Below are 19717 nucleotides of genomic sequence, written 5' to 3'. Positions count from 1 at the left end.
ACATTGTCTCATTCTGAAAATATAGAGACATTTCTACCTTTCTTCATTTTTTCTATTTGAAGTCAAATGCTAAGTAAACACATTCTATTTTTGTCCTTCACTTGTTTCTATATCATTCCCAACAATAATTTTTATATTTGTATTCCAGAACTAATTCATTTTACATTACATGGCTTCTCTTAATGATGAATTCAGGATGCTCAGTGAACACTACTTCATTCTATTCTTTCTAAGAGTAGGGCTTGAAAATGGGCTATGGGAACACTCCTGCAGCACCTCAAAAGTACTACTTAAATCACAAGAGGACATGGCTCAGTTTAACTGCAAGAGCTTCCTCAGGAGCTGATAATATGGGGGTACAAGAGGAAAAACCTCCCTGGAGCTCCTGTTAGCTTGGAAAACTGCCCAGTTTGCATCAGATTAGCATAAAATGCTGCACACCTGGAAGAGCATGTCCCTGCATCTCTGTGTACTTCTCTGCTCCAACAGCAAGTTAATTAAACCAAACAGGACTTTTTATTTTTATATTGTTCCAAGCTCCATTCAACAAAACAAAACTTAAGATTTCATTTTTAAAATTTCTAAATTTTTCCTTTTTAGTCATTAATTCATGAATAGCAAACAGTCTCTCTGCTTCAATACTAAGGACTGTATTAAGAAATTATTCATATATTATGCCATTTTGATCCCTGTTGACCAGTACATTACCCTGTGAGAGCAGTGGAACTAATGCCACAGTAGGTAACACTTAATATGGATAAGGATGGCAAAACCTGGGTCCTTTTTTGTTACAATACATAAGGTGTTATTTGATGGGGCAGCTATGATCTACAGTCATGGACTAGAGCATCATTCTGACAGGCACTGTACAGGCACTTGTCATCTTCTGAAAGAAACAAGTTGATGGCAAAATAAAGGTGTATTTACAATGATTGTTTGAGTCATTCTATACCAAAAATACTGTGTTCATTTCATTTCTCCATTCCATCTGACCAACTAGAAGCCTAACAATATGCAGCAGCAAAGAAGTAAACATAGGAAAGACAAAATGAAAACCATCATGAATTTCTAAGGGAGCAGGAAAAGATGTTCATACACAAATTTTAAAAAGTGGACCACCCTCTAATTTTACTAATGAGTTTTGTGTAATTGATGTACAGCTACTCTTCTGAAATGCATTATTTCCCATTTAAAATCCCAAAAAGTAGAATCACTGTGCTGCCTCATAGAATCTGCTGCTTAATAATGTCACATGGAAAAATTAGAAAGATGATGGAAATCATGGATGGAATTCATAATGTAGCACCTTTCTTCCACAGCCTGTGGCCTGGGTTTGAGTGTGGTGAGGTTTTCGGGTATCAGGGGAGGGGTCACAAAGGTGGCCCCTGTGAGAGGCTTCTCAAAGCTCCCCTGGCCCCAAGTCAGACCCACCTCTCCACCAAAGCCGAGCCAATTAGCGATGGTGGCTGTGCCTCTGGCATAATGTATTTAAGAAGGGACGTGGTGAAGAGCAGTAGGATGTGTGAGGAGGAGTTGGGGCAGCTGCGTAAACACCAAGGTCAGTGGAGGAACGGGGGAAGAAAGGAGGGGGGAGGTGTGCCGGAGCAGAGACCCCCCTGTACCCTGTGGGGAGACGGCAGGGCGGCCCCCCCCTGCCACCCATGGAGATCTACGGTGGAGCAGGCACTGATATAGGGCCTGCGGGGCACCCCAAATGAACAATTAAGGTGACTGTGCCTGAAGTCAGACGGGACCCTGTGGGAAGAAGCAGCCCCCGCTGTTGTAGTTCAGCGCTGGGAGGATTGCAGCATGCGAGGGTGTCCCATGCCGGAGCAGCTTGGGAAGGGCTGCAGCCCATGAGAGGGACTCCAGTTGGAGAAAGTTTGTGGAGGACTGTCGGCTATGAGAGGGGGACCACATTAAAGCAGGGGGAACAAGTTCCAGAAGTTTTCCCTGCTCCCAGCCCCCACCGAAGATGGCAGAAGCGGCAGCACTGACTGCACCCCCCATTCCCTGCCCCTGCACCCATGAGGGGAGGAGGCAGAGATATCGGGAGCAGAGCTGAGCCCGGGAAGAAGGGAGGGGTGGGGAGAAGGTGTTCTCAAGATGTGGTAATGCTTCTCACTGTCCTACTCTGTCTGTTAAGTGTTGTTATGACTGTCTGTAATGAACTTATGTTCTTTTTTTCTTCCCCTAATGAGCCTGTCTTTCGCCCGTGACCATCATGGGTGATTGATCCCTCTCTGTCCTATCTCAAATCTTAAGCGTGACTTATTTTCTCCTTCTCAGTGCTGGGGGGGAAGGGGGGAATGAGCAGCTGCGTGGTGCTCAGTTGCCTTCTGAGTTCAAACCACAACAGCCTGTAATCTAATCAGATGAGGGTAATCATAATTTAAAATGAAAAGTGGGCTGTTAGAAGACAGCTGATGTACAGTATAATTTCTGTGAAACATTTGGTACACGATTGGTTGGTTGTTGTTGCATCAATGTAATGTTGAGGTTTATCTCTGGTACCATTTTTAAGGGGTTGAATATAGGAGTTGCATAATCTATAATCTAATTTTATTTGGATGTATTTTTAGCTCAAGTGAACAGTCTTTGTTAATATATTCGACTGTGCAGTAACAGCAAACATATTTTGATCAAACACATTGTGCTTTAAAATGCTATACTTTAAAAAAGAACTGTAGCTCATTATCTACTCATACGTCTAGTCTACACAGGTCTATTCATGATAGTTTGCCAGTATCTTGTCAATATTTCCATATTAGCTTGATCTGCTTTATTAACAAAAAAAAAAAGGTCTGCTTCATGAAGGTTCTCTTTCTGAAAGTTTCACTGTCTAGTAGTACCAAACAGTTCATATATATATATATGACTGTGTGTGTGTGAATTTCAGTTAAATAGGACAATTACAGGGGAGATACCCGGAAAACTCAAGAAAGATAATAAAAATGAAGTACACAGATCTTTGGTATCAGCCACAAAGTTATGTCTGTGTTCAGCTACGCAAGATATGGCCACAGCAAATAACTTTGTGATCAATGTTAAACCTCAAAGAGAAGATGACTGATATAAACGAGGTGCTAAAATATGTTATGGTACTTGAAATATTTCTAATTATAAAGATCCAGCTTCTGTCATTCAATTAAATGCCTTGGCATGGTTAAATATTACGAGTTTAAATTACCAAAAAAGAAGCTAGACAACTTTAAACCTTTTAGCTGTAAGGACTATTTTTTTCATCACAAATAGTTTTATATGAAAACCAGAAAGAGTCATTTCAAAGAACCACTGGAGATAAATATCTGGAATACAACTGAGAAATCTATAATTAAACTGCACTAAATTCTCATATCTGATACACTAAAAAACTGCAGTGGAACTTTGCCAGAATTCAGTGTAATTACTGGTGCTGTACACTAGTATGAGAGAAGTTAAAATGTATAAAAAGGTTTTGATAATAAAATTTATGCAAGTGTTTAATTACACCAGAACAAAAAACAAACAAGCAAAAAACCCCCAAAAGCATAACATCTTTATGGTCTAAAAAGAATAGTCTGATGCATTGGCCCATCCAGTGAAGTCACTGTCATGTAACAACTATATGTCCTCTCTCATTCTGTGCAGACTGGACTGTTCTCCTGCAGTCATGAGGCACTTTCAGGCAGTCATTCCTCTAGCAGCGATACCCCGGGGCTTCTCTCGTCTGCTGCAGTGAGGAGCAGCCCTTCACAACCACATTCCAGACATCAACAAACAGCTGCCTTACACTGCCCCAAACAAGCACCACCCTAAACCTTACTAGACCTTACTCCAAGAACTGCTGCCAGGACACTGTGTCCTCACATGGCTCTTCTGCAACTCCAAATGAACCGAAGGCTTTCTGCTTAGAAAAATTATGCTTTAAGTTTCTCTTCTTCTTCCTATACACAACAGATCCCAAACACAGAAGGCCTTGTTTCCTACATGCCTGACTGACTCTAAATGCATTTGAATCTAACATTATCAAGTATCCACTATGTACTTTATTAAATAACCTCACCTTTGATCTGAAGATCTGGCAGGGCAGAATTATGAAACTGTGGACCAGGCTCAGTTGAAGAATTTGAAAGATACCTGTATCTTTGCATGACAGCTATTCCCCCAATGAACTTCGGGATGTGTAAGACAAGGAAAGGATATACTACCTATATTCAATCAACCCCAGGTATTTAAAAATTACTTATAATAAACATATTGCAAATATTAGACCATGTTCAAAATTCATCACTGGATGAGAAACAAGTATCGCGTGCCTTTTTTCCCCGATTCTGGTTTTATTGTCCTTTTGCCAAATTAAAATTAAATTTAGAGGACGTATTAAGTAATCTATCACTGCCATAAGGAACATTCCCTGTCCCAGATAGAATTGCATGTAAAATCTCAAAACTTAGCAAAAATTTTATGTAACTCCCTGAAAGATTCTGCCATCAATTCAACAGGGACTTCATGCAATTTCATTATATCTGTTACCAACAATATACCAAAACTCACTCAGACAACTTTATTGTCTGTATGCATGTGTACATGGAAAGACTATTTGCTCGCTCATGTCCGAAGGTCTCTTTCAAAGACATTGATTTATGTTTTTTTTTTTTAAATTAGGTATATTTCCAGGCTAGCAAAAATAAATATTTTAAAATAAAATATTTTAACACATAATTATATGCATATAATATTTTAATTTATAGGTCAGAATTAAAACTTCTAATAATGATAAATTTATAACTGAAATCTAGGGTCATTGACATCAACAATATAGTGATCTGACACTTCTATTATACTATCATTCAGTCATGAGAATTGTAGCTTAACAGTCATTTGTAGTCTTTTACTTTAGTTTTAATATGTGTTTATGTATATGGTTGTCCATTTCAACCAAGAATTTAATAAAATATCTATCATTATCAAAGACTTGTTCAGGAATGTCTGGATGTCTTCAGGGGCTTATTTTAAAGCACCTATTTAAATGCATAGTTGAATACAGATGATCTACTGAGTTTGGCCTTGGATAGGGTTGGTTCTGGTCTTCTAGGTCTTTTTCTAAAGAAACATTTTCTGTGTATATGTTTCTGGTATTAGTAACATATTTTGGTTGCTCCTTGATGGAAGTATAAACCCATTATTAAGTATATTAGTAGCAGTAGTAGCTAGACCTCTTCAGGATTAAAGAGTTCAAACAGAAAAACTTGACTGTGAATGGGAATTGTTTAAAAACACTTTAGCAAATGCTTGGCAACACATACAATGATTGAGAGAGTTGCCTGAGGACTGGAGGAAAGCAGAGGTCACTCCTAACTTCAAGAAGGCCAAGAAGGAGGACCCAGGGAACTACAGGCCTGTCAGCCTCATGGGAAGGTGAGGGAGCAGCTACTCCTGGAAATCCTTTCCAGGCACATTAAGGACAAGAAAATCATCAGGAGTAGTCAGCATGGCTTCACCAAGGGGACATCATGCTTGACCAACCTGATAGAATCCTATGATGAAATGACTGGCCTGGTAGATGACAGGAGAGTAGTTAATTGTCTACCTGGACTTTGGTAAGCCCTTTGACACTATGTCCCATAAGATTGCTATAGAAAAGCTGATGAAGTGTGGACTGCATGAGCAGACAGTGAACTTGATTAAAAACTGGCTGAATGGCCAGGCTCAGAATTTCAGTTGGAGCAGTGTACTCTTGGGGTCAATACTGGGTCCAGTCCTGTTCAACATCTTTGTTAATGATCTGGATGATGTTCACCCTCATCAAGTTTGCTGAGGACACAAAATTGTGAGGAGTGGTTGATATGTCAGAGGTCATGCTGTCATTCAGATGGACCTCAGCAGTCTGGAGAAATGGGCTGACAGGAACCTGTTAGGCAATGGGTGCTCACTGAAACACAGGAGGTTCCATCTGAACATGAGGGAAAACTTTTTCACTGTGATGCTGATTGAGTACTGGCACAGGTTGCCCAGGGAAGTTGTGGAGTATCAACTTGGAGAGGAGAAAGAACCAGGGAGGTTGTTGAGTACATGGAGCTCTCTGCTCTGGACACAGTCCTGGTCAGCCTGCTCTAGGTGACCCTACCTGAGCAAGGCAAGATAACCTCCAGCAGCCCTGTCAACCTCAACCATTATGTGATTCTGTAAATCACAATCTAACAAATATAGAAAAATTATAAGGAAAGGATACAGGGCTTCATTTATCTATGCACAGAAATCATAAGGAAAATAAAACCAAAAAGGAAAACAAACAAACAAAAAAAGCAGGTTTGGTTGTTTTGTTTTGGTTTGGTTTTTTTTAAGAGGTGAGAGGAGATGAGGAGCAAAAGGACTGCTATGTACAATGTTGAAATTGCCAATCATGTAAAAAAGACAAAAATATAGTGTTAGGAAAACAAACAAGACTGCATACTCAAATCCCAAAGAGGCAACAAACCAATTTACATTCAAATAAAAACTGAGGAAGATGTTGAATAGACACTAACAAGGCTAGACAGTTTCAAACCAGCAGGGCAACCTGTATCTGAGAAGGTCTTTGAGCATTGCTATTGATGATTTTCAATAACTCTTGAAACACCATGGAAATTCCAAAAGACTGAAAGAAAGTACGGTGTGTAGATACTGAAGAAGATGACCTGCATAATTACAAGCTGCTTCAACTAACACTGCTGCTAGACAAAATAATAGAACCTGATTAATAAAAAATTAAAGCAGGTAAATGTAATTAGTGCAAATAAAAATAGCTCAAATTAGTGCATATAAAAAATAGATTTTGTCAAATTGTTCTGATTTTTGAAGGTGTTTTTTTTTTTTTTGCTGAGATGAGAAAATTGTATCATCAAATTTGCATATATATGCATTTATATCTGTTTCTGCATAGACTGTAATAGCATGCATTTCAAATTCTGAAAGCATTTGATTGGCAGTGCACTCTGTTTTAACCAAGATAAAAAATTATTATAAATGTGACACACTAAATATCACAAAATGTAACTGTAACAAAGGAAATTAGTGATCTCCAGTGAGAACCAGCGGAAATCTGATTTTCAACCCTTTGTTATTTAGCATCTTTATTATCTGAACTGCAGAAAAATGCATACTCTTTGAAGTGGAAGATGACCTGAAATTGACGTTAACACATATCACAAGCTTGGGACATCTAGGTCATCTGGTGAAAGGAAACATCAGGCATTTTAATGTAGCCATGTGTAAAGTCATAAACCTAGGATAAAGAATATAGTTCCAGAGTGAGACATTCAGTGCTGTGAGGAAATCTGTCAAAAGCTTGATAGGTACGTTAGTCAGAAAAGGAAGACAAAAGAAAGTGTACCCCCCTGATAAATGAGACAGCACATCTGATAACAAGTGACATGGAGAAGGGTGAGGTACTCAACAAATTTCTTTCCTCAAGTATTCACTGGCAGTTGCATTCCCCACATCTCTCAAGCCCTTGAATCTCGAGGCAGAGACGGAAGAAATTAAGTCCACCCACTGTAGGAGACCTGGTTCAAGACCATCTGAGAAATCTCAACATACACAAGTCCATGGGACTTGATGAGATGCATTCCAGGGTCCTGAGGGTTTTGGAAGATGTAGTGGCTAAGATGCTCTCCATCACATCTGAAAAGTCATGACAGTCAAGCAAAGTCCCCAGTGACTGGAAAAGAGGACACATTGCACCCATTTTTAAAAAGTGTGAAAATTAATACTTTGAGAACTACCAATCAGTCAGTCTCACCTCTGTGCCTGGGAAGATCATGGAACAGATTCCCCTAGAAGCTATGTCAAAGCATATGGATGACAGAGAGGTGATCAGAGGAAGCCAACATGTTTTCACCAAGGACAAATTGTGCCTGGCAAATCTGATGGCTTTCTACAATGAAGCAACTGCCTTGGTGGATAAAGGAAGAGCCACTGATGTAATCGACCTGGACTTTTGTGAGGCCATTGACACAGATCCACACGACACCCTTGTCTCTGAATTAAAGAGGTATAGGTTTGATGGATGGACTGTTAGATAGATAAGGATTAGCTGGATAGCCATGCCCATGCAGTCAATGGCTCAATGTCCAAATGGAGATCAGTAATGAGTAGTGTCCTTCAGGGGTCTGTACTGGGACAGGTACTGTTAAATATCTTTATTAACAACATAGGCAGTGGGAATGAGCACACCCTTAGCAAGTTTGTGGATTACACCAAGTTGAGCGGTGCAGTTGATACGCCTGAGGGAAGAGGTGTCATCCAGAGGGACCTAGACAGGCTTGAGGAGTAGTCCCATGTGACCCCCATGAAGTTCATCAAGGCCAAGAGTAAGGTCCTACACCTGGGTCAGGGCAATCCCCAGTAGCTCTACCGACTGGGTGATGAATGGAATTGAGAGCAGCCCTGCGGAGAAGGACCTGGGGGTATTGGCAGATGAAAAATTAGGTATGAGCCAGCAACATGTGCTTGCATCCCAGAAAGCCAATCACACCATGGGCTGCATAAAAAGAAGTGTGGCCAGTGGGTTGGGGGGGGGGGGCACTGGGGGTTTACCCCTTCTATTTTGCTCTTGTGAGATTCCTTCCCTGCAGTGCTGTGTCCAGCTCTGGGGCCTACCAACATCAGAGGGACATGGACCTGCTCCAGTGGATCCAGAAGAGGCTACCACAAATGGTCAGAGGGCTTCTCCCTTCCATAAAGAAAGGCTGAGAGAGTTGGGGTTTTTTATCCTGGAGAAAAGAAGGCTCTGGAGAAACTTTATTACAGACTTCCCATATGTAAAAGGGGCTTACAAGAAAGATAGAGAAAGCCTTTTTACCAGGGTGTGTAGTGCTATGATGGGGGTACTGGCTTCAAACTAAAAGCAGGTAGATTTAGATTAGACAGAAGAAAGAAATTCTGGCCCAGGGTGCCCAGAGCAGCTGTGGCTGCCCCCTCCCTGGAAGGGTTCAAGGCCAGGTTGGACGGGGCTGGGAGCACCCTGGGCTGGGGGAAGGGGGCCCTGCCCCGGGGCAAGGGGGGTGGGACTGGGGGGGCTTTAAGGTCCCTTCTAACCCAAACCATCCTGTGGTTTGCTGATTCTGTGATGTGTAAAGGAGATGAAGATATTAGCACAACCTACCATATCACCGTAGCTGGCTTTAGTGATCCTTTTTGGCCTTATAAGATATGAATATGTAGATTTGGGACCATAATTCACTCACAGAGTTCCTTTGACACAATTTTTTTCCATATGTATAATATATGTGCATTGCACTGACCTGAAATCTAAAAGTGCATATTTTATGCATAATTATAAACAGAGTTAATTAAAGCATTCCTTATAATGATATTCTAATAATTGGTTTTAGAAAAAATTAATCGTAACTTCATTCATAATATTTGATTATCTGATTTAACATGCCAGGATTATGGCACAGCAATTAAGTGGTGAAGCAACTTCAATTGAGTTATTATGTGTGTACCTAGCTTTCATACACGAAAGAATTAATCAGGAATCAATGAAGACAATCTCCCTTAGTTTCAGGCTCACCAAATTACTCAATATGGTGATGAATCAATGAAAATCCAACAGAAGTCAGCAGAGTCAGTTTATTGCTGGAGGGAGGGGTGGGGAGAGGGCAGAGAGCAGGGAGTAAGAGGATTAATGAGAAAGGATTAATGAAGTGAGAAATGGCAAATAAATTAAGAGCAGAAGCAAATGAGTGTGTGGTCTGGCGGTGTGTGTTTTTAGAAGAAGGTTGGAACTGTAATGGATACCGTCTCAACACCATCGGGAATTCTGCTATCATTTCTAACAGCTGGGTCGTACCAGGGAAGAAGCAGGTAGGACATTCATCACACAACTTGACAGTATGCCCAGTAGCATAATTTTTTTGGATGTAAAACCAAAAGAAAACACATTAGAGAGTACAGCTTGCTGAAGCCTGGGAGCACGTAGCCAGCAGAGCCAGCCCTGTGCAGGATATGCTTCTGACTCCATTTCTCACAGAAGCTCACTCCTCTCCTAATGCAATGCTAATGCTGTGGACAGGACAAGCTACTCCCTCTGACTCCATTCCTCAGCAGAAAGAAAACATGTTACTGTCACTGTATGGGAGACTACCTCTCTTCAGCCGCCCCACCCCCTCTTTTTTTTCCCATGGTCCAGAATAATGGAAGGAGGACATTAATGTTAATTTTTAATTATATTTTAAAATTATTTTTCCTTATTTTTAATTTTTCCTCATCTTTTTAAGATATTTGAATTTTTATCTGTATTCAGGGAAAAGAAAAGAACATGTACAAGCCTTTTCTATGTCTCGTTGACAATCTGAGCAGAGTCTACAGATCTTAGTAAAGTACCTACTTGAAACCTGGGTCAACAGGGTGTAAATTCAATACTCTCTTTTTTGTTGGTTTGATTTTATCCAAACACAGTCTTGCTTCCCATAAAAGTAACTGGGAGTAAAATCACACCCTAATTTAACTGCATTTCAAACAGATTTTCAAGAACTTTACACCAGTGACATTTAAAGCCAGTATGTAAGACTAAAAACCTAAAATATATTGCAATTCCCTTGCTTGTTTTATTGCATCCCATTGCATTAAGCCCATATACTTTTAAGCTTCCATTTGGTATATCAGTAATTCTTCCTTTTCTTCTCTGAACTTTCCATCACAGACTTTCTGCTACCCCTTATGAAGATGGACCATTGCAGTCTCCTCAGCTCATTTGATGATCTTCTGTATTTCTTCCCTCTAAATTCCAGTTTTTCATTGGCTTCACAATAAATATCGGTGTAAGCATACAAGAAGATTGAGCAATCAGAGACAGAGCCAAGGCTTTATCACCACTTAGGTGATAAAAAAAATGGACAGTGGCACACCTCTAGATTTGATTCAAAAAAATGCTTATAGGCATATAATTCCTACATTGCAGAAACAGAGGAAGTAGAGGGAAATGTAGCATGTGCATGGATGAATTCCCTGAGCAAAGGTTACAAGATGTTAAATGATACAGCAGTTTTACAAAACCAAACAGAACGTTTATGTTCTATTTAGACAGATATCTAAACAGGTCATTAAATTTCTACAAGAAAATGTTACTTTCCCTTTAAACTGGGACTTAAACAAATAATAAATGTTCATTCTAAAATAGAATATTTGTTTGTGGGATGGAAAATCCTTTGGCTATAGTAGGTCAAATGCTTCCTGGCTGCTAGAAAGTATTTTTAGCTGCTTATGTTATTTACGCATTTCAAGTTGTAACCCAACCTGGGCTTTTACTGATACAAATGCAAAATCGGCAACAAACTTCCGAGCTATCTTGAGTGGATCTTAGTCACTGATTTATTTAAAATATAGTTTTGGAGTGTGTACACAGCTGAACAGAAAATATTTGATAAATATTTTAAATGTTGGTGAATATTAACATCAAATTATGAACTGAAAGTGTAAATAAATCTTTCAGTCCTTCAGTGGCTTAGCATGACCACTTAAGTTAAACATCTGAAAGAGCCACCTCTATAGGAGATTGTAGGGCCAAAAAATCTTTAGACTTTTTGGGCAGAGGAAAGAGGTAAATGTGAATGTCAACACCCTTTTCTGCTCTGAATTATCAGTTGTTCAAGCTTAAAGAAGAAATACGAAATGGCCAGCTACTACAGCAGTGCATGAATACTGAGACATTTTCTCAGGCAGGAAAGGTCTCAACTTTGTAAAGTTGCTTGTAAAACTGCAGAGCTATCAAAACCTAGATGTGCCCAAGTTCTTTTTAAATGTCAAACATCAGTCTTGGTAATGCTTTTAATATATCTATGATATATTTTAATATATCTATAACTTAATATGTTATATCAGTAACTATAGCTATATTTTAATATATCTATGATATAGTTAAAAGCTGGAGCTGCAAATGGCTGTCCTGGGTTGAGTGAGTGGTGGAGTTTTTTGGTAGCAGGGGAGGGGGCTATAGGGGTGGTCCCCTGTGAGAAGCTTCTCGAAGCTCCCCCAGCTCCAAGTCAGCTCCACCTCTTGCACCAAAACTTGAGCCCATCAGCTGCGCCTCTGCAATAACGTATTTAAGAAGGGACGTGGTGACAGGCAGTGGGACTGGTGAGGAGGAGTTGCTGCTAGCTGCATGAACACCAAGGTCAGTGGAGGAACGGAGGAAGAAAGGAGGGGGGAGGTGTGCCGGAGCAGAGACCTCCCTGTATCCTGTGGTGAGACAGGAGGGCGGCCCCCCCCGCCACCCATGGAGATCTACACTGGGTCAGACAGCTGATTTATGGCCTGTGTTTTTTTGCCTGGATGATCAAGGTTCTGTGCCCGAAGAAGGCCGGGGTCTTAGTGGGAACAGGCAGCCCCGCTGCTGTAATTCAGCGCTGGGAGGATTGCAGCATGCAGGGGAGTCCCACGCCGGAGCAGCTCGGGAAGGGCTGCAGCCGTGGGAGGGAATCCAGTCGGAGGAAAGTTTGTGGAGGACTGTTGACTATGAGAGGGGGACCATGATGAAGCAGGGGGAACAAGTTCCAGAAGCTCCCCCCACCGCAGATGGCAGAAGCAGCAGCACTGACTGCACCCCCCATTCCCTGCCCCTGCGCCACTGGGGGAGGAGGTAGAGATATCGGGAGCAGAGCTGAGCCCGGGAAGAAGGGAGGGGTGGGGGGAAGGTGTGCTCAAGATGTGGCAATGCTTCTCACTGTCCTACTCTGTTATGTGTTGTTAGTGTCTGTAATAAGTGTATGTTCTTTTATTCTTCCCCTAATGAGTCTGCCTCTTGCTTGTGATCATAAAGTGTGATTTTTCCCCATTCCAGTCCTATCTTGAACCCCAAGCCTGGCTCTCTGTCCCTTCTCTTTGCCAGAAGAGAAGGGGGAGAGAGAATGGCTGTGTGGTGCTTGGCTGCTGACCACGCTCAAACTGCGACAATGGCTCAAAAGAATAATTACTTATTACTGCCATTTCCTACATCATCAAATTTAGAGATTTAACATGTTCTGCAGTTATCTGGTGGTCTCAGATTATCTACCTATGCAGTGTCAATAAAGTAGCTGGATAAATGAAGTGTAATACAGATAAAATCAATGTTAGTTCAAAGGCTGAAGTCAGAAGAACCTTTTAATCATTTCTAGTATCTCATATCAATGGACTGAATAATGAACTTCCCACTAACCAAAAATGTAACCATACAGTTCTTAAAATCAGTGGCAAAACTACTATTTCCTTCAGTGGGAGAAGACTCAAGGTACCAGACTGTATTCTTTGTCTCACAGATCTTCCTGATCTTTCAAAGAAGGATCCCATGTTCATGTGTATTTTGGAAATCATGCCTTGATCAAATTATCTCTTTCTAAACACTGTTATAATTCTAAATTTATTTTTTAAAATTTTGGAGACTAACAAAATTAAGTCATTCAGTCACTCTGATGAAGACTGATGTTGCTTCTCTAGTATTTTCTGTCTGAAATGACTGAAACACATTTGCAAGTCCATGTACTTTTGTAAGACTGAGAATGATTGGCGTTTAGGAAATACAGACATGGGCAGTGACACATGTCAAGATTTAACTAGTTATCTTAAGTTTGACCTCTGAGTCAAATTGCTCACATGCAGATCAGCTTCTGCATATGTAGAAAAAAAAAAAAAATGTAAAAAACCCCCATAGTTTGTTCATAGTTTGTAATTGACCCAAACATTAAGAGTATGACAAAGTCTTAAATACTCTGCTATAATTACTAAACATTGAATATGAGATCTGATGCTTTATAAGATTTAGAGATTCAAGCTGAAATTCCTAAAGAACTCCTATAGGAAAACCTACTGTCTGTCACAGATCCATAGTGATGTGAGCTATCCAAGTAGATCTACAGTTTCTAATGTTTGATTAATATATAAAGAGTTTCCTGTCACAACTGCATCTTTCAAATGTGTTAAAACTACCCTGAGTAAAAAAAATGAGAGATAACCAGAAAATATTTCTCGTCTCTTTACAAAAGAAACAGCCAGTGTTCACAGAGACGGGTTTTCAATTCAGAGTTTTTAACTTCACTTTCAAACTTACTTGCAGACTGGATCACTTACTGAAGCACTTTTTGTGTCTTATTCCATATTATTGCACCAGAGTTTAAAAAAATTAAAGAAACTAAAAACATGAGAAAAGCAAAAAGAACCCAAGCAAAACCCAGTTTTTAAAACATTAATTCAATGACATTTGCAATTGATTCAATGCCCACTGACCACATCAACCTTTGAATCAGACTTTCTGTATATAGACTGGATGCCTTCAATCAGGCCGTGTGTGATGTTGCATACACAGAAGTTAAGGTCTTTGAAAATTCAGCTTTTCAGCACCAACACAGGAACTAGATGCTGTCAGCAATTTGGAAATGACATCAGACTATTTATTACTATTTCATTAACATAAGGTAACATATTGTTCTAGGAAAAGCACATTCATATAAAAAATCACCAAGTAACTCAGTTCAATATTGTTAAATAATAAACAATTAACAAACTGTTGTTTACCTGTTGTATATTAATTTTATTACGTAGTGATGTATAGCACCTTAAATAACAGTAGTATTATAAATGATGGATGTAAATTTTTGTCTAATTAATATCTAAAGTGTTCTAAAAGAGAGAAAAAAGGAAGTATATGTTTAATGTTATTAAATCCTATGGTCTTAAAGGAAACTTAGGCCCTCAGTATAAAAGTATAGTATATTTGTAAGTGCTTTGACACTCAGGTGTAAGAAAAATTATTCAGTGTTAAACCTACATGAAAATGATTTTGTATACTTAAAACTAAATTCTGTGGGATTTCTGAGTTTACATCCAGGCAACAGGACCTAAACTAAGAAATGTTAATCAGATGTAACAGAAACACAACTGGAATTGACCAGATTTCACAAAATACCATTGTGTCTGAAAAATTATCTGGAAGAGAACTATTCTTGAATGTGAATCTAATAGAATATATGACATCCCCACATACCCGACATTCAAGCACCATGAACTGGAAGGACAGATTCTCTAATTCTATATAGCCCAGAACTCCTAAAATAAGTTTCTTGTACAATGCCTTGCTCTTTCAAAGGGACATTACACTATTTTAATACTTTTTTCACTTACACAAGCTATTAAGGAAAGTCTGGGTGCTATGCAGTCAAAGCTAAAAGATGCATATTTTTGCTTATACACAAATCTTAATAATTTTCTATACCTGCCCCTCATTTTATTTCTGCATCAAATATTGTAAAATGGGGTTAAACTTCAACTTCAGCAGTGGTATGGGACCTACTGCAAAAGCATGAAAAGTATTAGAACTAGAAGTTTTAAGAATCCTGTGCTGATCAGGTTTGCACTGTGCATAAACAGACACAACCAGAAATAAAACCTAGTTGTGAAAGACAATTACTTTTTAAGTGAGTTGCTTTCATAGAGAAGCAGAATGATGCTACAATGAATCCCCTTAATATTCTTATTAAGAAGACAAGGTCGCTGCTTTGTGTGTTTTTTTATAAGAACACAAGTGAAAGTTAGCCTATCCGTAGTCATTCTTGTCATTCCATCTTTAAGCCATGTAAAAGACTGTAAAGCACTAAATTTGTATTTTCCATGTTACTTTTTATCTTGTGATGACCTCTCCTGGTTGAGCTGTTCATTAGCCTTCATTCCAGAAGTTAAGAGTGTTTTGATCCCTCTATGCTTATTCGAAAAAAAATAATGCAGTAATATGAAGAATTTATTGCCAAGAGATGAAAAACGTGACTACGAATAGAATTTACAGTAAGATCTGAGTATTAGTGTGTATGATACTGTATCATAGTGTATGTTTACTGTACTATAAGAATGGTTTTCAACACTCACTTCATCTTGAGATAAAACTGAATGAAATGCAAAGCTTTCAACGGGATCACTTCTGAATCAGTATTACCGAGACACATCATTTTAATGACAGAGATAGATTTACTGATTTTGCAAAGTAAACAAAAATTTGAGATGCAGTATATTGGCATAAGTGATGTCCCATTCTATTCTTTCTGAAAACTGTATCTTTTTCTGTCAGCACAAGCATACTGTAAGAAAATACTGACTAGCAAGCTCACATATAGGGATTCATAATTCACTGCACACCATGAATCTTACATACTTAGTAAAAAATACTGTAGAGAATAAATTATTTTTTTGTCAGTGACTTCAAAGTTAAATCATAAAGCAGCAACAGAGGAGAAAAAAAAATGTAGTTAGAAATCAGTTTTACATCAGAGTTGAATTTCACACAATTTTTAATTCTTTCAGAAGTATTCCCAATATGATGTTCAAAAGCAACTGATGAGATAAAAAAAAAAAAAAAAAAAAAAAAAAAGAGATTAAAAATTGCATTCTCTTGTCAAAGGAGAACAAAACTCCCCAATGCCATTCACAACCAGTTGCATACACAGTGACAAAAAAATCCCAGAAAATACAGCATAGTGACCAGTCTGTATACCATAGCGTGCAACGGAATAACCAGTTAAGTGGCGCACCAAAACACTGTGACACAGCACTTGAGTTCCTACTGTACCACTTCCCAAGCACCCGCATGTCTTTACAAGAATTTTAAGCATGTACTGCAATGTGAACACTGATTTTAAGGATGATGTGTACTTCTAGCTATATTTCTGTTCCTAGTAAACAAATCTAGCTCCACTTTCACTTTTAGAAGTGAGTCAGAAATGAAATGCTATACACTCCATAAGGACCGTATTGTATAAGCTCTTGGAAGGTGAATTAATATAAAGAAATTTTGAATATCTGAAAAAAAAATTGTCAAGATGCAAATGTATATGAGCAAATTGTAATTAAGATTATATATATCCTTTATTCATGGAATTCCTGGTTACAGTGATGTTACTACAATCATTAACTTCTCAACTAACTTCTCTGAAAAGTTAAAGACTTGTTTGCTGGGTAATCAAGTAACCCACTGCTGGTCATTTTCATGTTAAACTACAGCCATGAACTACTGAACGACCAAAGGAAAAGCTCAGAAATCCTATTATAGAAAAGCAGTATAGGGAACTTTGTTTTCCAAAAACAGATTTCTGACAACCTAAATCATAAATCTTTTTTTTCCCCCCTGTATATTCCTGTTATGCAGAGCCTGAGAGATGACCATGAAGCAATAATATTCAGAAGAAAAATTAGATAGCTGGTCAAAACTAAGCAGTAAACCTCAAGATCAATATTTCTCCTCAGTCAGAGGCAGAAAAATAACTGAACATCCTATAGCCTCTGAGACTTAGATACAATGCAGACACTGCTGTACATTTTCTGTTGACATGCAAATAAATGTCTAAGTGTAAGCAAATCCCTGGAACAGCAACACTGATTTATTTTTCAATAGGTATCAGATGGTAACAGATAGAAACCCACTGAGAAAGTATAGCAGTGCTCCACTTCCCTAATCATTGCATTGTTCAGTCCTCCTCCAAAGAAACAAATAAATAAATATAATGATCCACATAGTATATACTGCAGTAGAGATCTATTACATTCCAAGACAATTCCCTGCTTGGTCAGTAGAATCAGCTCCCATGCACATACACACAATCCCAACACATCTATCTGTAACATCTCAGGACATTTCTTTCCTCTACAAACAGCAGAGGAAGTCAACAGTAGTGTCTATTTTTGATGATTCTATAAAAATGCACTGCTTCATTTCAGTATGCATTTCAAAAATACTTCCCAAATGGCAAATGCTTTACATGGTCTCTCTGAAGAGAAACAACTAAATACTTAACACTGACATCTACCTGCAAATGTTTTGCTGGAAACTATACCTAAGTGCAATGTTAAATATTTGATCCATTGAAATCAATGAGTACACTGTCATTTTGACACCAATAGCAGAATTGGGTCCTGTATAGGTGACCTGCACTCCTCCAGTCCAAAGTTCAGCATTTCGGCAGATGCTTGATGATTTCTCCACTATTTCTGCCTCCCTAGGGGGGCAGTTGCTGGCCTCCTCTAAAATACCTTTGCTCATTTTATTATGGGAAGCAAAACTTCACTCTCAAGAAAAGCTGTCCTGGCTGAGTTCCCTCTCATCAACTCACCATCATTCTTTCCTCTTAAAATGAAGCAAAATTTTCTCTTGCTGCTGCTCGATAAAACTCTAGTTATGGAAAATGCTCACATTTTCTCTTTTCCTTCACACAGCTGTGGAAGTACTTACAAATGCAAACTGCATACCTTCTGAGGAAGGTGGGAAAAAACAAACCAAACCAACCCAAGCAAACATGAAACCACCCCTAAACTTTCAACAGCTTCTATCTGACTCCTTTCCCCCTCTGACTCCATTGCAGAATCACGACTGTATCATAGAGCAGGTCTTTCAACTTTCCACATCAGCTACCATTGAAATAATCTACACTAAGGAAGACCTGATGGGGAGCACTGAGAACAGGACTAAACCACAGTGCACACATACACATCCAACTACGCAGAAAATCAAACACAGGATTCACCAGCAGAGAAGAAATAACCAACCTTCCAGAGTTGTGGGAATTCCCCTCTGGCTTCTTGCAGAGCTAAAATTGTATATCTTAGAGAAGGGTACTTACGAGATGCAGGCAGAGCAGTCCTGGCTCTGCAGCTCATGCTGCTGAAAATCCAGAGGAAGAGAGCTGCCCTGCAGCCAGCTCGGGTAGCCACAACCATCCTTCACTCCCCGGCTCCCTGTACTCCAAAGGCCAGCCGCAGAAGACCTGCTTTTCTCCACTTTGGCTCCTTCTCTCTCTCTTTCTCGGAGGAGGTGGTGAGGAGGTAAAGGGGGTTGGGCTTTACCTTGGGGTAGAAGCCAAACCCCTCTTCGTCTGCTATCTCTGGGTTTGCAGCAGCAGGATAAGTCCCGGTACTTTTCTTTCTCTTATTTCTCTGTGTTTGTGTGTGTGCGTGTCTATGCCTCCTTCTCAGGGTGGAGATAAAAAAAAAAAAAAAAAAAAAAAAAAGCCACGAAGTATCAAATAACAAAGATTGTAGAAGAGAAATTTTACAAAGCAATGCCCAAAAAGACGTGGGGGGTGGGGGCGTGGGGAAGGGAGGGAAGGGAGATGGAGATGAAAGGAAGGGAGAACGGCGAAAAAGCTGTTGGTGCTGCTAATGCTGCTGTTGATGCTCCCACTGCAGCTGAGCCCTCCTTCCTGCCCAGCGCAGCGCTGCCGAGGGAAGCTGGCAATAACCTCCCCGCTCGGATATATCTACACGGTGTGCACGCACAGGCAGCCGGGGAGCCAAACACACCCACACGGGAACGGGGCGAGGGGGAGAGAGGGAGGAAGAGACACTCCCGCAGCACAAGAGCAGGCTCGGAGCCTCTCTCCTCATGTATTCATCATCCTCCAGCAGGAGGAAACGCTGCCAGGAGCAGCGGCAACCTCCCCCTCCCAGAAAAAAAAAAAAAAAAAAAAAAAAAAAAAAAAAGCAGCAGAAGGGAAAATCCTCTCCCTAGCCCTCCCCTCCCCTTCCTCCAGCTCCTCCTCCTTCCTCTGCGCCCCCCCGGCCTCCAGCAGCCTGCTCGTCCCCTCCTGCCGGGCCGGGAGGGGGGATCGGGGGGGCCGGGGGGGCGGTGGGACCGGCGGGGCCGCTGTCAGCGGTGCTGCCGCCGGGCGCGGAGCGGTGCGGAGCGGAGCGCGGCTCGGCGCTCAGCGGGGAGGCACCGGTCCCCCCCAGCCCCCCCCCC

General features: G+C 40.1%; 1 protein-coding gene across 1 annotated transcript in view; it reads right to left on the bottom strand.

Moving 5' to 3' along the window:
- CNTNAP2 (contactin associated protein 2) overlaps positions 1–19381 on the bottom strand; it is a 1392626-nt gene extending 1373245 nt beyond the window's left edge. Inside the window, exon 1 of the mRNA XM_042806379.1 lies at positions 18600–19381. Within this exon, the coding sequence (XP_042662313.1) occupies positions 18600–18696 (97 nt within the window). The 5' untranslated portion in view covers positions 18697–19381. The remainder of the gene's footprint in view (positions 1–18599) is intronic.
- Positions 19382–19717: the final 336 nt, after the last annotated feature.

This window comes from Tyto alba, unplaced genomic scaffold (assembly GCF_018691265.1).
Source record: "Tyto alba isolate M040663 unplaced genomic scaffold, T.alba_DEE_v4.0 Super-Scaffold_46, whole genome shotgun sequence".
NCBI classification, from domain to species: Eukaryota; Metazoa; Chordata; class Aves; order Strigiformes; family Tytonidae; genus Tyto; species Tyto alba.
This window is presented reverse-complemented; position numbering and strand designations above follow the sequence as displayed.